Below are 16035 nucleotides of genomic sequence, written 5' to 3'. Positions count from 1 at the left end.
GCTGCTTTTTGAATTTTTAATGACATTAATTTAGGACCTTCGCATATGTATGTGGTTATTTGCACCATGGATCATAGAATGGCGACAATAAGCAGTTTTGTTTTCTTAAAATAGTCTAATACATACTAAGAGCTCATATGTAAGGAACACATTTAGCAAGTTCCACATTCATATTAACACACATAGCAATCTACTGAATAATACAAGCCTGTCTTGTGACATTTCATGATGAATATTTATGGATCATTGACTGAAAGAGACTGAGATCGAAGATTTCTCCAAAAAGTAAAAAAACAAAGTTCAGTGCATTACATTTCTGAAAGTTTAAGAGTTGATTAGTGCAATACATTTATAAAAGAAAGTAGTTATTTGTGTGAACACAGGCTGGCAGCTTGGTTCACTGCTTCCACAGGTACTTCTCACAGAAGGCCTGGTTCTGCAGATACAAACAGAAAAAGGATGTGAAACAAATTGAATTACTCACAAAATCACATGTAGCATACCAGGCAGCATCGGGGGTGGGAGGGGGAGGAGAACCCAGGTGTGCTTAAATGGTGTCGTACATAGATTTAGATTAATGCGTCTTCAACCAATTTCTAATTTTTCAACTTTTCTCTAAGACAAAATTATTAATATTTTGACTGATTTGCTGTTTTGACTGCCAAAACTGTCCAAACCTCATGCTCTCTGCACAGAGAGCATCTTGACACTCCATGCAGACCCTGATAGTTGTATCGCCTGATTTCTATAAATATGGTACTATTCACCATGGAACTCAACATAAACAATACTTAATGAATTGGTTAAAATCTCTACGAAAGAGAAGCCGGATACAGTGGACTCAATACAAGAGTGAAACCAGGCGGGAGTTTATCAAGTGCTGTTGATGAGAAAAGCCTGGGACAGGGTCAGGTTTGATGGCTGTGTAATATCCTCAGGATGTGTGGTGATTTGTGTGGCCGTTGCTGCAAATGGCAAAAGACTGTTTCAAAGAAATACATTACACATGCTGTACGCTATAATTGTCTTGAATTGAACTTACTCCACACTTCTGAGCAGTGTGAACGTCTTTGCACCAGTAGCTCGGTCCCCAAGTACACCTATTGTTTCCGAGCGGCTCCAACTTCTTCGAGGCAACGCACAGATCAGCTCTCTGTAGAACAGACGAGACAAAAGACCCAGAGAAAATGAACCAGAGCAAAGAATATGCGCTCATAAGTATTCAAGTGGCTACACTGCGTTCATGATTAGCGTTGGGTGGACTGGGGCCCATCATGCTGCTGTAAATGATGTTATTAAATCCAACTATTGAAACTCATTGTGAAAGAGCTCATTCTTACTTCACAAGCATGTGGAATGTCCTTCTGGTTTCCCAAAACCTTCTGCAGTCGAGAGCCGTAGACTTTGGTAAAAGCCTCACACTGAAAAGCACACGAGAGGGACATACGTTCATGGAAAGTGACAAAGATTTTCACTTTACTAAAAACTCTAATTCAAGGTAAAACCAAGGAGAGGTCATACATTCTTTAGTTCTAGTGATTTGTGAAGAATTTTTGTTAGTTGGGATTATTGGTGTGAGTGGGAGCTGAGGGTTAGACCTTGAAGATGGCATTGGGGTGATGGACACACACAGACTGGAGGAAAGAGGACGTCTGGAGTTCGGTGGAGTTGAGACCGAGGTGAAGTCGGCTCAACGCAGCCAGCGTGCGGCACGACTCACAATCCGAGGGGAGGAACAACTCTGGGGAATCAGTATCGTCAAACGTGGTGGTGGAAGAGTTTCAGGTCAAACCAATAAGATGACCAAATGTATTCATCATAAACATGTGACTTACCTGGAGCAGGCTGCTCCTTGAACAAACAGAGGTGCAAAAGAGAACATATTGTGTGAGGGGCAGCAGTCGATAAGAGGAATTCGATTATCTGGGCGCCATATTTGTCGACAAAATCATCACATTCGTCCTTATAGCTATGTGGTATGAGATCGCAGACCTCAGCCATGAGCTTCACCAAAGCATCCTGTAGGGCAACAGAGAAGATATTTACATGTGTGATGAGGGATATGTGCCTGTAATAAAGAGTGATACGGAAAGAAGAGTCACCTCAGTCATATTTTTGGGCAACAGGTTCTCCAGCTTATTGAGAACATAAAGACACAGGGTGCAAACTGGGTTGAACTGCACCTAGAGAGAGGATACGCTGATAAGAGGGTGATTTATTGTATCAAAAATAATAAGCACAACTTTCAGTTCAACTTATAACATCCACTTCTGCTTTCTCACACTAACTTGGGTTCCGGTGGCTGTGCCGACTGCAGATCTGGATACGCCTTCATCGGGGGCCTGCTGGGGAAGTTCCAGCAGTTCCTCCTTCTTGTGGGCAGCACAAAGTCCAAAAACCATACAGGTGTCTCCTGGTTTCTACATAAACGCATATTATCATGCATTAAAAGATGATAATTGAAGACCGAAGTGTTAATTATTCCCCCCCAACATGTCTATAAAGAAGCCTAAATAGAGTACAGTAAACTCACCAGGTGACCAGATGTCTTCTGCAGGACTTTGGGCAAATACGTCTTCACCTGTGAGTCACACTCTGATGCTTGCTCTCTTGGGAGGCGTTGGCACAGAGCATGCAAGGTTTCATACACATTCTCCTGCAAAAAGCACAGTAGTTAGTGCATCGCAATAATAATGGGTACAATAACACAATAACTCTGCAAAGTACAAGAGCGAGCGTTGACTAACGTAAACTTTTGTGATGAAAGTCACCTTTTAACGCCCTGACATTTGAATATTGGAATTTCTCTCATTGAATCTGTGCTAACAACAGGCAATAACCTAAACTAAACGTCTAAACGTCCATTTCAAGGTTGAACTTTTAAGTACATTACAAAGATCCCATCTTATGGGTGTGTCTGCCAGTTTCCTGATTATCCAAATCCACAAACGCTGTCAGGTGGTCAGTCAAGTAAAGTGAAGTGAAAGTAAAACAAAACGGCAGTGAGTGATTTACCAACATTCTCACCTTGGTATCTCTGCTGGAAATCATGTTGGCGGACAGACGGATGACCTGGTTGCACTCTGAGCACATATCTAATGTCTAATAAGGAGAAACCACAGTGAGATTATTTATCACCAGTCCGGCCTGCGGGATGACTTCGCAAAGTGTAAAAATGAGTTACATTAAGTAAAATACTGTTCCAGATACCTGTGACAAAATGTTTTGTGCCTTTGTAGATACAATGTGCTCTATAAGTTGTAATGCACATGTGTAAATGATAAACTGAGGCACAATATTGTTGAAATTGCGCCTTTTTCTTCTTTCAGGTTCATAATGGTTTGTAAAAAAGATAGTTCATTAAATTTGAACATTTTCAGAATGTACTTGTATTTTTTTGCACTAAAACGAAGGGAAACATTTGGAGTTGTCTTTATTTATAGGTCATTACGCTATGATTTTACTGGTCCGGCTCACTTGAGATCAAATTGTGCTGTATGTGGTCCCTGAACTAAAATGAGTTTGACACCCCTGGCCTAAACTGTCCGTGTTTTTCTTTCCTGTGCTGCTTTACGAGTTAATGTAAAGGAATCTTTGTTACTGTATGTGTCAAAAACATCACCTTTTAATTAATAAATGCATATTATTTTTAACACATGTGCAAAAAATAGACTTTAGGTTCCAATACAGTTTAATGTGTTTAAGTACAGTTGATCTATGTGGGCATTACTTTTAAAATCAGTATAGTATTAGTATGTTGGCCTTTAAAACATCTGACAAAACAGTAATAATATAGAAAATAAATGTCAGGCTTACCAGAGATTTCTGTTTGATGAATGACAAAGGGTCTGTGATGAACCTGGAGTCTCCTTGAACACAGACATGATGCAGACAGTGAAGGGAAGAGAAATAGAGAGAAATAACGACAACTTAATCAAAAATAATTCAGCACTCAGAATACAGCTGCATTCTTTTTTGCATGTAAGTGTTTGAGTGTAAATTGTCATAGTCTAAATAACAACCCTATGGTAACAACCTGGTATTTGACAACATAATTAATGGCGACTAGTCAGGTGACAGTGATGCAGACATTAATAAAGTCGCTGCCAGTAAATCTTACCGGGCCCCATAGACACCGCGAGGATGACCAGGATAAAGCCAGATGCTGACATGGTGTACGAGGATCACAAAGCGATATGAAGCGCAGTCGGACTACAACAACATGAGTGGGGCTGTTCTTGTTCCTGGTGGAATTAAACAGAGGTTTGGAAACAGTGTATTATGCGCACTATCGCCACCGTCTGCTTCGGAGTGTCGTCAATCATTTTTGTCTAATAAAAATCATAGGAATTATTCATTCAATTACACATATTCATGGAAATCACACAATTCTACTTCCAGATGCACTTTACTTTTTTTTTTACGAGCAGCGACAGTGACGCTGGTATTGTTTTCAGCCTGTGGTTCTGTATGTGTGTGTGTGTGCGTGTGTGTGTGTGTGTGTGTGTATGTATGTGTCATCATGGGCGTATAGTTATAATTACAAGTGGGTGTGTAAAGTTATTGACAGGCAATGGGAGATATGGCAGGAACATTTGAAAGTACAATTTCTTGTGTGTCTGTGTGTGTGTGTGTCTGTCTGTGGACAACAGATGATGTCACTGTGATAGTCAGGAAACATTACAGACGTGTAGTTGAGATCAAAATAAAGGTGAAGTTCAAAGATGGGCGTGGTCATTGCCATTGCATATCAGCTGTTTCAATATAGGTTTTGAGCTGCTTTCGTTGCAGAAGTAGAGGCTTTATAGTATTATATTTAAACATTAGTGTTTCATGTATGGATGGCATGCCGTGGGCAGACATACGTAAATAGACTAAATAGATCCTTAATTTTGGAATTCAGTAAATCTTTATGTAAATCAATATTAAGCATTTTAGAAAAGTGTGAATTGACTTCATATTATGTGAAAACATAATGAGACATAATAACACATGTAACTACACTAAACAAGGGTTAAGGATTATTAAATTCTGATTTGTATGAGATATAAGATTTTTTTTATGGTTAGTTTCAAATATTTAGTGAGATTTAGTCACATTTCAAACCTCAAACCAGAGACTGTATAAAGTCAGTTGTCTAAACGAAGAGGAATATGCCTGAACGAAATTGTAGTCCTTTAATAAAATACAGCTCATAACTCATGTTGACAATAACAACTCATGAAGGCTTCTGAATGGACCAAGAGAGGGCAGCAGAGCAGAGGAAATAGTGCTCGAGCTAGATTGCCCAACAGAATGTTATTTCTTAAAAAGAGATGAGAGAGTAGCATTCTGCTCTATGTGAAACTGGTTTTTAGATTCAAGTACATACGTGCACTAGATGTTGGTTTGCACAAATGTTCTTACTTCATGTTAGTCCAAGCATGGTCGTCCAGGCGTCCCTCTCCCCAGCGAGGTTTTCCAGCTCCTCCTCGGGGAACCCGAGCGGCAGCTCTACTCCGAGCTCCCTCCGGATGTCTGAACTCATTTCCCTGTCTCTAAGGGTGAGTCCTGCCACCCTACCCTCAGAACAGTAGAGCTTCTATGTTGTTGCACTGCATTATATTTAGTGTTGTCATTATAAATCACAATGAGTGCCCAAACCTGCTGCACCTGTCTCTGTCCTGTTAATCTTTAATAGACCTCTTTTAACCTGCCTTGCAACACAGTTGTTTGGGGATCATAAATACACATCTAACAAGATGTCTACAGTATGAGTGTGCAGCCAAAGTCATTTAATTAGGCCTGTGTATTGTGCTAATTAACTTTTCCCTTTCTAACTTCTACAGTGTCAAACTATGACCCATTCAGAACAACATGGGTTTAATTTGCATCCTAATTCCCTTTGTGAGGGATGAAGCCAAATGCAATCGCAACCTTTCCTGCTAATTTATTTTATTAAAGTAATATGTCCTTTTATAATCAACAATCTCATCCTCGGACATATGAAATAAGTATTCTCAAATAAATGTAACATGTTCAAACACATACGTCCTCTTACAACTCTGGCAGTGCAAAGGTTTGGGGTAACCTCAAGGTCTTGGCTGCTAAAAGGTTTTGTTCTTGATATTCAAGATACTCTCAGAGTCAATGGAAGTGATCCAATACATTTACAGCATTTATTTCTTTATTTTGAATTATTAGAATGTGTCTTCCCTGGCAAGACCTATTCGATATTTTGTAATACTGAAACACCCTAAAGGTTCCTAAAGACAAGAACAATTCTCAACGATCTTGTTATGTGGCCTTGTATAAAAGGAAACAAATAAAGCTGTATCCATTCACAGGACGAAACATTTGTCAAACTAAATGTTCTTTAAAAGCATGCAACATGCCGAACTAGCATGGTAATATGTCCTTTCTTTTATTATCATTGAACATGTTCCCATTATTTATAAAGACAGCCTCTCCAGTACAGATTGATTCTTTGTAAATATACGGATATCTGTTTTCTTATGTAACAGAGTTTTTGCAGTATCATTAAGATATGATAGTAGTCTGTAGTCATATTGACCTACAGCTCAAACCCGACTGATACAACCATTAGTGATTTGTAAACAAATGTTGCCAGGGGGAGGAAGAAAGACAGAAAATACAGGCCTAGCGGAGAGCAGATTCAGAGTGCAAGTATGGAAGCTCTTACCTCTGGCTGCCATGAAAAATCAGGGCTGATCGATTTGCAATGTGCAAACCAAACCAAACTGAAATGAATGAATTCCACAAATGTTATGTTATTATCAATTTGATGTATTTTGCAAAACATCATATTCACATTTTAATTATGAAACTACATCAAAAATGGTTTTGGACATGGATATTTTTGCAAAGATATTGAAAAGCTAATCAAACAAACAGAAACAACAAATGTTGGTACAACTTCTCTATAGAAAGTTTAGCTTTGTCAGCAAACATCCATCCATGTCCAGCGTTTTGTTATTTGAAAGTAAACTACTTCTCAACACAAGAATGTGAAAATGCAGAAGAAGGGAGATAGGATCAAAAATGAGGACACACTACAATCTAGCAGACTATTACTCAAAAATATTTCCTTATTGTAGCAAAAACAAAATAAAAAATCACGATATGCACCCACATACGCATTTCAGCCTGCGAACACAGAGTTACAAGGTCATTCTTACATTTTATGAAAGCAAACACGCTGATTGTCCTTTTAAAAAAATTAAGTAATTTAATCTTTACACAGGATAAAGTAGATGAAGGCAGATAAAACCAAATATGAGGAAACACTGGTAAAAAGAATTTCCCCATTCAATCTGCAGCTTACAGGAAAGAAGCATGCACGGATGACAGGACAATGAAGAAGGTATGACGGACATAGTCTATATATGGATGGAAACACACACACACGCAATAATAAAACATTTCCAGTAACAGCACACGACACTACAATTACAACACGTAATGCCAAAATAATCTCCAAATCTTCGTTGAAAGATTTTACAAGATGTAAACTTTTTATCCACAAAACCACAAACAGGTTTTTAACACAACCACAATAATAAAGGCTTTTAAGCGTAATACTTATATGCTAAATCAGTGTGCCTTGATGTTTTTCTCTTTTGGAAACATTGGTACTTTGTGTAGCATCTTTATCAGATTCAAGTAGTCTTTGTTCCTTGTTTTTTTGTTTTGTTCTAACTTGTCTCAATAGCTTTGTGACAGTTTGTGTTTGAAATGCTACATACAAAAGTTTACATCATCTAAAAGCATAAATCTGTAATAAACATTGTGTTTTGGTTAGGCGCCTATTAAAATCTGAAGGTTTAGAGTGTATAAGTGCTTGGAACATTATGATCGAAGTATATGATGGTCATCCACATGCTCTATAACAGGGGTCTTCAAAAGGGAGTCCACGACCTCCAGGGGGTCCGCGGAGGTACTGCAGGGGGGGTCACGAAATTGTTTGTAGATAAAGCAATAAAAGAAAAAGAAAAAAAAAGAAATAAAGTTTTTTTTTATTGTATTACTTTATTTTTTTCACATTCCCTCCGACACACACCTACAGTCAGAGACAGAGTGGAGGAAAGGAGAAGGGTGAACTAAAATACATTTATGCCACGCACCCCCCCTCCCCCCGTCGCACAGACCTCATCAAGCCTCTTGTGTACAATATATACAGTAGGTTGTCCCTGCACCACGCTACACCAGTTTGGGGGTCCTTGGCCCGAAAAACGTTGAAGACCCCTGCTCTATAATGTCTCATAAGTTGTTGCAGCAATGTTTGGGTTGATATCATTTGTTAGACAGATCTGGTGCCAAATTTAAACATATTTGACCACTCGAGAATCGATCAAAATGGTCAAAAATCCTTTCAAAATATCACATTAAACACCAATAAATTGAGGAACACCATAGAAGAGTTCATGCAGTGATTTGGTATCAGAAACTTTTGACATTTGGAGATTTCTATAAAAATTGCATTTTTCGGTGATCGGATGGCAAGCACTGCAGTTCTGGAAACTGCTAAGAAACACCCATATTATCAATCTACATAGGAAAGCCATACATCCCCTGAAAGTCTGTAGTTTCATGAAGTTATGATTTTCCTATAGCTCACAACAGCTCATTTTATACTGCAAGGTCAAGTTTACAAAAATGGTTTCACTACAATGAAAAGGCTATTATGGGGACTAACATCATCACACAGGTATACAATTGGGCTCATTGGATCCACAACTTTCTAGTCATACCCAATTTATGCAACTCCAATACTGTTTAGGGACTCCAGCATGCGGAGATATTACATGTTTTTGTTTTTTAGAATAGGCGGAAATAACACATTTATACTGCTTTCAAAAAACTGCATGATTTGTGCCCTAATTTGCATTATGATTATCATAACGTTACCATGTCTGTAAAGGGGGGACTTGTGGGTATCCATATAACCCATTTTCATTCAGATATCTTTAGTTGAGAGGTCAACTCCAAAGAGCAGACCTGGGCATTTTACGGCCCGCGGGCCACATCCTGTCCGGCCCGCGATAGGACAATCGTAAATTATATTATATATTATTATATATTATATATTATTATATATATTTTTTTAAACAGCACCCTTTTAAAAATAAAAGCAACACCATTATATTGCGTGCATGGTGTAAATAACTGTCTAACTGTGTTGCTATTATTTTGAAAAGGGTGCGGCGTGCGTGAACAGCTACAAGTAATGCTAGCCCTCAAAATGTCCGCTCACGCCAAAATATGAAAGATTGATACAGAATGCCTCGTTTTCAAGAAGACATGGACTGCTAAGTATGTATTTACATAAGTCAAAGGTAAAGCCGTGTGCTTAGTTTGTGGTGCGCAGGTCGCTGTGTTCAAGGATTACAATTTGAGTCGCCGTTCAAGAACTTGTCTGATGAAGAGCGGGAAAAGGAGTCGCGTGCTTTGCTAGCTGCAAAACCAACAAGGACTTTTTACAAAACATTGCACATCCAGAGATGCAGCTGTTAACACAAGTTATGTCTTATCCCACACAATCGCTAGAAAAAGAAAAGTAAACCGTTTGGTGGATTCTGCAGCACTCGTATGTCCGGAGAAAAAGGAGGCATTTGAGAATGTGCCCCTGACGCACAGTAAGAGGAGGATCGAGACATCTGGAGCTTCAGCTGCAGAACAGAGAGGTCAACCTTTACTTTTCTTCCCTTGGTTTTGGATGAGAGCTGCGATGTACGTGAGTGACACTGCCCAGCTACTCATCTTCCTACGTGGGATAACTAAGGACTTCAAAATCACGGAGGAGCTTTGCAGCCATGCAGTCAATGAGAGGGTCAACAACAGGGAGGGATGTGTTCACGGAGGTAAATGCATGTGTGGACAAGTTGGGACTGACATGGGACAAGCTGGCAGGCGGGACAACGGATGGTTGTCCAAATCTGACGGGGAACAATGTTGGACTTTTGAAGACAATGCAGTATAAAGTGACAGAAATGAACCCTGAAGAGAAATGGGTATTTTTGCATTGTGTTATACATCAGGAAGTGTTGTGTAAGTCAGTTCTAAACATTAACCATGTTGTTGATGTTGTAACTTCATCAGGGCAAGAGCATTACAATCACAGACAGTTTGTTGCACTTTTGGAGGAAAATGAGACTGAACATCATGACATAGACTACCTCACAGCTGTCAGGTGGCTCAGCCTGGGCAAAGAGTGTGGGACCTGAGAGAAGAGAGTCAAGACTTGTGAAGAAAGGCGTCCCACAGCTTTCAGATGCAGACTGGATGGCAGACCTTGGTTTTGCTGTAGATGTGACTGCCCTAATGAATGAACTAAATGTCAAACTGCAATGCAAGGGCCTTTTTGTGCATGAAATGTACAGCGCAGTGAAGGCTTTCATGAGAAAGTTGCAGCTTCTCTCAAACCAAATGGAGGACAGCATTCTCACCCACTTGTCAACACTGAAGGAAGCCACACCATCAGCTGATCACCTCCACAGGTACTCATCCATGTTAGAAGCTGCATGGTGAGTTTTGGAGGCGATTTCAAGACTTTAAAACAGTTGAGAATGAAATGCACATGATCTTTCCCCATTTACATGCAATGTGGATGATGCACCCAGTGATGTTCAGCTCATTGACCTGCAGTCTGACACACTTCTGTCAGAGCACTTTGGGTCAGTCTCACTGCCTGAGTTTTACTCTTCCCTGAAAGAGGAGAACTTTCCACACATGAGGAGACATGCTCAGAAGAGTCTGGTCCTCTTTGGATCTACCTACATATGTGAACAGTGATGAAGTTCAACAGACCCAGGTACAGATCCTCTATCACTGATGATCACCTGTCAGCTGTCCTGCGCATATCCACCTCAGACATTCAACCAGAGTTCAGTGCACTTGTTGAAGCCCAAGACAGACTGGATGTTTCTCACTGAACAAGTAAAGTGAACTGAAAAACATCAAAAGCACTTATTGCTTTTTGTATAAAGTTGATTACTTGTTTATCTTTACATACTGTAAAACACCTTTTCAGTATTGGTTTGTGAAGAATACTGATGTAATGATTGTTTTTACTGTTTATTGCTTCTCTAGGAGTATTTTCCTATTTGACCCACTATTTGAAGAGAATATCTTTATTCTTTTGATTAACAGAAGCAGCTAATCAAAATATATAATGTACTGCTTTTTACAATGGGAGAAAATGAATATTGAGCGGAATTAAATTCAATTTATTGTTGATTCGGCCCTCCAACACAGCTCGGGTTTCTCACGTAAAAATGAATTGCCCCCCCCTGCCAAAGAGCCTTATTAGGTCTCGGCCTGTTCAACATTTATCTGCCTCTGTGTCGTGTCACCTCTCTTCTGTCTTGATCTTACCGTTACAAGCCTTGCATACCAGGCTACTTGATGAACTACTAAGTTGCTGTTCCAGTAAAACATCTTTTTTTTCTTTCATTTCTTTCCGAGAAGCCCACTGTATTGTTACTGCATTTCCTTGAGTAGGTTAGATACTTTTAAAGGAACTAAGTTGTATGTCACGAGATATGTTGACTAGCCGGTTTTATTACCTAAAGGTATTATGTTATAGCAGTCAACACATAGAAACATAAGTTTGCCATACGTCACAGGATTATATCACATCTTTAAGTATATGTTGGAATTGCACTCCACCCAAAGTACACACAGTACAATAGGCTTAGCACCTCTAAAACAAGTGAGCATAGAGTACGAAACCAAAAATCTATTTTACGGAATCGTCACGGACACATTTTTTAACAACGTTTGGTGCAGAATGTGATGTAAAATGGTCCGAAATACATAAAAGACATTAAAACAAATATTCCCACACTGAATTTTAATTCTGAACACTGTCTTTAGGGTTTGCATTCTGCAATTGGTGCAAATTGGTCAATGCAGTTAAAATAGGTCATATTTTGAGGTCATTTTCAAAATATGACTTTATACTTACTGTAAAATGAGATTATGATCAATTGCTTATTGTAATTTTTTTTAATAACTATTAGCCTGTTGTGGAATGACCTGACATGGGAAGTTACACGGCATGAATTCTTATAAATAGGTCAATTGTTTTTGGAAAACTCACATACTGGTTGGTCATGTACCCAAACTGCATTTTTCAGCCTTCAAGGTTATTAGTCAGACAACAATAATTATATGCAGGACAAATTCAGCAGTGCATGTGAACAAATGACACTCCCATTTTCCCTTAAGTGAGTAAACATTCGAGAATATTTTATGATTACCGTCATTAAACCAGTACAGTGACATGTGGATGTGTGCTTCAGTTTTATAAAATGAATGTTTTTAAAGTACAACAAAGTTTTAAAATATGTTTTAATTAAATGGATATAAAGCACAAATGCAACACACACACACACACACACACACACACACACACACACACACACACACACACACACACACCTTTGATTTGTTATACCCATCATCTGCCTTTATTTTGTATATAGGCCTACCCAAATATATATACTAAACATTCTTAAAAAAAGTGTAGGCCTACATGAAGTATATCTCTAAGACTGAGTTGACTTCATCAGTAGATTTTCAGTCTGGTTATTCAATCTGTCTGTAACTGTTGCGGTTAAGTAAACTAACTGTAACTTGAACCATTTTGAGGCGATGACACACAGCAGACAGCAGAGAATTGTCCAGTTTGATATGCTGGTACAATCGGGGGTCAGTGGAGGACTCAGGTTGTCTGACGGGCAGGGGCGAAATAAATAAAAAGAGTCCCAGCTGCATGCGATGGGTCACCAGCATGCACAACGTTTTTTAACATGTAGGGCAAGTATCGATCTTCTCACCTAACTCCACAAGAAAAGCAAATAAGTATTCCCAAGAATGCTAAACTATTCCTTTAATCAACATGATTCACATTTTATATGAGAAACAATCATCTCTCAAAAACATAAAGTGTTTGTGTTGCTCTTTGCTCAACAGATCATTAGTTTATAGATTGTAAAAGTAATTAAACAAAGATAGTATAAGATGTCAAATACCCATATCGTCTTAAGCAACAAAACAGATTCATAATCAATGTTGGATTGTTGAAAAGCTGCATCCCTGATAAAATATGTATAGGTGAGGGAAATGTGATGATTATCAAGAAATTACAGAACCATTGTGATCCAGTTCTTATGTAATGTTTTGCTCTTTTTTAAAGGGACTTCCTGGTTACAAAACAAAAAACGTTCTTCTCTTCATGCTCTGAAGTCAAATATTTCAAATGTCTTTCTTAAATTCTATCCAACGAAAGGGAAGGAACACATCACTTCTCATCAATCGGCACAAGGAAGAGTCTTGAGAATAAAAGTTATAAAGTTTCCATGACAGAAAATATATTTTGCCGGTCAGCAGAGAAGACGTCCTGTAACTTTTGAGAAGTTTCTTAAATGTTTAATTTAAAGCTATTTTTTAAAATCATTTTAAGTTAGTCATTGTTTAGTTAGTAAGACAACAGGCACATAGGTTAATGCCATTTTGTTTAATGACATATTTGAATAATATTTGAATTATATTGTTATCACATTTTAAATAGATTTAAGATGAGATCTGTTTATGGAGCATTTGAAGAAATTAGAAGACGCTTCAGCCTGAACTGTCTGATATGTGCAAACACCAGCAGATACAATACAATTACCAGAGCTGTATGTGTGTTTGCTTGTCTAGAAGGAACACTTTTTAACCAGAGAGCAGACTAACTTAAAGACGTGTTGTGTCTTCAGAACTACGTTTGAGCAAAAGCGTAATTTAAAAAGCTGTGATTAAAGCCAAGGCCGCAGTGGACTCCACCAGAGAGTTAGTGTACAAACCTGATGAACTGCTGCACAAGTTATGTTATTTAGAATGAAAGTATGAAATACTGCAAGATGTCTGCCATCAGAAGCAATAGCGTCACATTGCTCATAAATGTGACATCTTCATACAATACAGGAGCGTTGGTCGTGGGTGGAGGAATGCAATGATTCAAGTAATGTGTTGAAGCAGCCTGTTGAGTCAACCCGTAATGCTGACTATATGGATGGGGGTGAAATAGAAAATAAACAAGTGAAAAATACATGTATGTCTGCAGCTTTTGGCCATATTGAATCTGGAATATTCCTTTCTGGAAACATGCCAGTATTGTCAATGAATGATACATGCTCTGCATAGTACACCCACGTGTGAGACAAAGAGAAAGAAAACTAAAGCCCTTGTTGTTTTGTCTTGCCTAGCTGGCTCCCTGCTGAGTACAATATTTCTGTTTTAGGTTTTAGGTGTTTTTGGTCCTTCACATTATTCCTGTTTTGGATTCTTAGAGCTGTTGGATCCCCTGAAAGAGGAATTACAGATCAGAAGGATGAAAATCAAATACAAAACAAATGCTTTTGAGGAAATCTCTTATTGTCCTGAAAATATTTAAATGAAAAGCAGCATTACAAACACAAAGACGACACAACAAAACCATATATTCAATGGAACAAGATGCTTCTTATGAGTTTTATCTTTAATCTTCACTTATATGAATGTAGAATAACTTGTTCTGATATAATACAGTACAGCATGCAAAGACACAGTTCACATTCATTCAGCCTTAAACACGTCATACAGAATCACGGATAATAACGCCACGTTGGAGGAAGTTTGTGTGTAACCCTTAGTCAAGACTGTTGGAGTCATGAATATCTACAAGGTCCTCATCTTATCTTATCCTCAAGACACCCACAGCCTCCTCACATAAGGCACACCAAGTGTGAAGGACTCTGAGGGCTTTCAAAATACCAAACAGATAATACTTACTTTATACAATTTTGCTTATGTTAGTTATGTGCTCGTGGAGTTAGCAGTTTGGTACTGATAACCTCTTAACTTCCACCATGTAAGAATGAAAGTGATGTTTATAAACAGTTAATAATAACAACCAACCAATAAATACTTACTACCTCAAAGTATTGCATTTAAACAACATTTATGAGCTTTCCTACCTCATGGTTCCTTATAGGTTTGGTATTATCTGAGCTCCTTTTTGCCCTGAAGCACTCTAAAGTACTGATTTGATCTACTGTCAGGCCATCAAGGTAGCACCTGATAATTGACAGGTGCAGTCAAACAGGTAGACATGTTCTGGAACATAGACCAGTTTTCCAAGCATCATGGACACAATTAAAAAATATATTTTTACTTTAGGTATGATAGCTATAAACTGCAGACCAACCCTTCCAACACAGCTGTGTGTGCTGACATACCGGCCAAATTAATCTTGGCTTCTCTACGCTTTGCCTAGTATAAATCATGATACGCTCTTCTTTTTCTCACAACATTTAAAGTTCCTAGATTTTTTCAACCTGTAGAGAAGGGGAAAAAAGTCCACCCAGTATATCTGGCAAACAGCTTGGAAATGTGTGTCTTCTATTGTTGAAAAAACATTATACAACACAAAGGTACAGGAATATCTAGAAAAGATGGCTTTCTGTCAACCACACCTCTGTCAAGGTACACTGACAACATCAAGGTTGACTCTATTTCAAGTGTTTCAGTGAAATAAAATAAACACACACACACGCACACACACACACACACGCGCACACACACACACACACACACACACACACACACACACACACACACACACACACACACACACACACACACACACACACACTTAACTAATTGTAGCGGAGAGGGATTCATTCTAATCTTTAAAAATTGTTTTGTATTTGTAAATGCACACTTCATAATAAACTTAATTTACTTTTTAATAAATCACAATGGGTTTTGTAGGAGTTCTTTGTGTCTCGGTGTGTGTGTGTGTGTGTGTGTGTGTGTGTGTGTTTATTTTATTTCACTGAAACACTTGAAATAGAGTCAACCTTGATGTTGTCAGTGTACCTTGACAGAGGTGTGGTTGACAGAAAGCCATCTTTTCTAGATATTCCTCTACCTTTGTGTTGTATAATGTTTTTTCAACAATAGAAGACACACATTTCCAAGCTGTATGCCAGATATACTGGGTGGCCTTTT

At 38.5% G+C, this 16035-nt stretch overlaps 1 protein-coding gene across 2 annotated transcripts; it reads right to left on the bottom strand.

The window, feature by feature from the left end:
• Positions 1–2: 2 nt before the first annotated feature.
• Positions 3–4276, bottom strand: sftpbb (surfactant protein Bb). Of its 2 annotated transcripts, none has more exons than XM_029439806.1 (11): positions 4121–4276; positions 3817–3869; positions 3028–3102; positions 2534–2656; positions 2283–2420; positions 2103–2177; positions 1836–2019; positions 1599–1741; positions 1341–1421; positions 1043–1153; positions 3–436 (listed from the first exon to the last, which is right to left on the bottom strand). In XM_029439806.1, exons 1-11 carry the CDS (start codon positions 4170–4172, stop codon positions 398–400), a joined length of 1074 nt encoding a protein of 357 aa, XP_029295666.1. In that variant the 5' UTR covers positions 4173–4276; the 3' UTR covers positions 3–397. The 2 variants fall into 2 exon arrangements, with proteins under 2 accessions (XP_029295666.1, XP_029295665.1); XM_029439805.1 differs by having other exon boundaries at positions 2103–2183; positions 2289–2420; positions 4121–4275.
• Between the last annotated feature and the right edge of the window lie 11759 nt (positions 4277–16035).

This window comes from Cottoperca gobio, chromosome 9 (genome assembly GCF_900634415.1).
Source record: "Cottoperca gobio chromosome 9, fCotGob3.1, whole genome shotgun sequence".
Taxonomy (NCBI): domain Eukaryota; kingdom Metazoa; phylum Chordata; class Actinopteri; order Perciformes; family Bovichtidae; genus Cottoperca; species Cottoperca gobio.
The sequence above is the reverse complement of the archived record's forward strand: the minus strand, read 5'-3'. Positions and strand labels throughout refer to the sequence as shown.

Bases quoted from the DNA above. Each gene is read 5' to 3' on its own strand.
- sftpbb (XM_029439806.1), bottom strand. From the start codon at position 4,172: ATGTCAGCATCTGGCTTTATCCTGGTCATCCTCGCGGTGTCTATGGGG. The intron at 3,103-3,816 runs GTAAGCCTGACA...TCTCCTTATTAG, and splicing joins TCATCAAACAGAAATCTCTG to ACATTAGATATGTGCTCAGA. The intron at 2,657-3,027 runs GTGAGAATGTTG...TGCTTTTTGCAG, and splicing joins TTTCCAGCAGAGATACCAAG to GAGAATGTGTATGAAACCTT.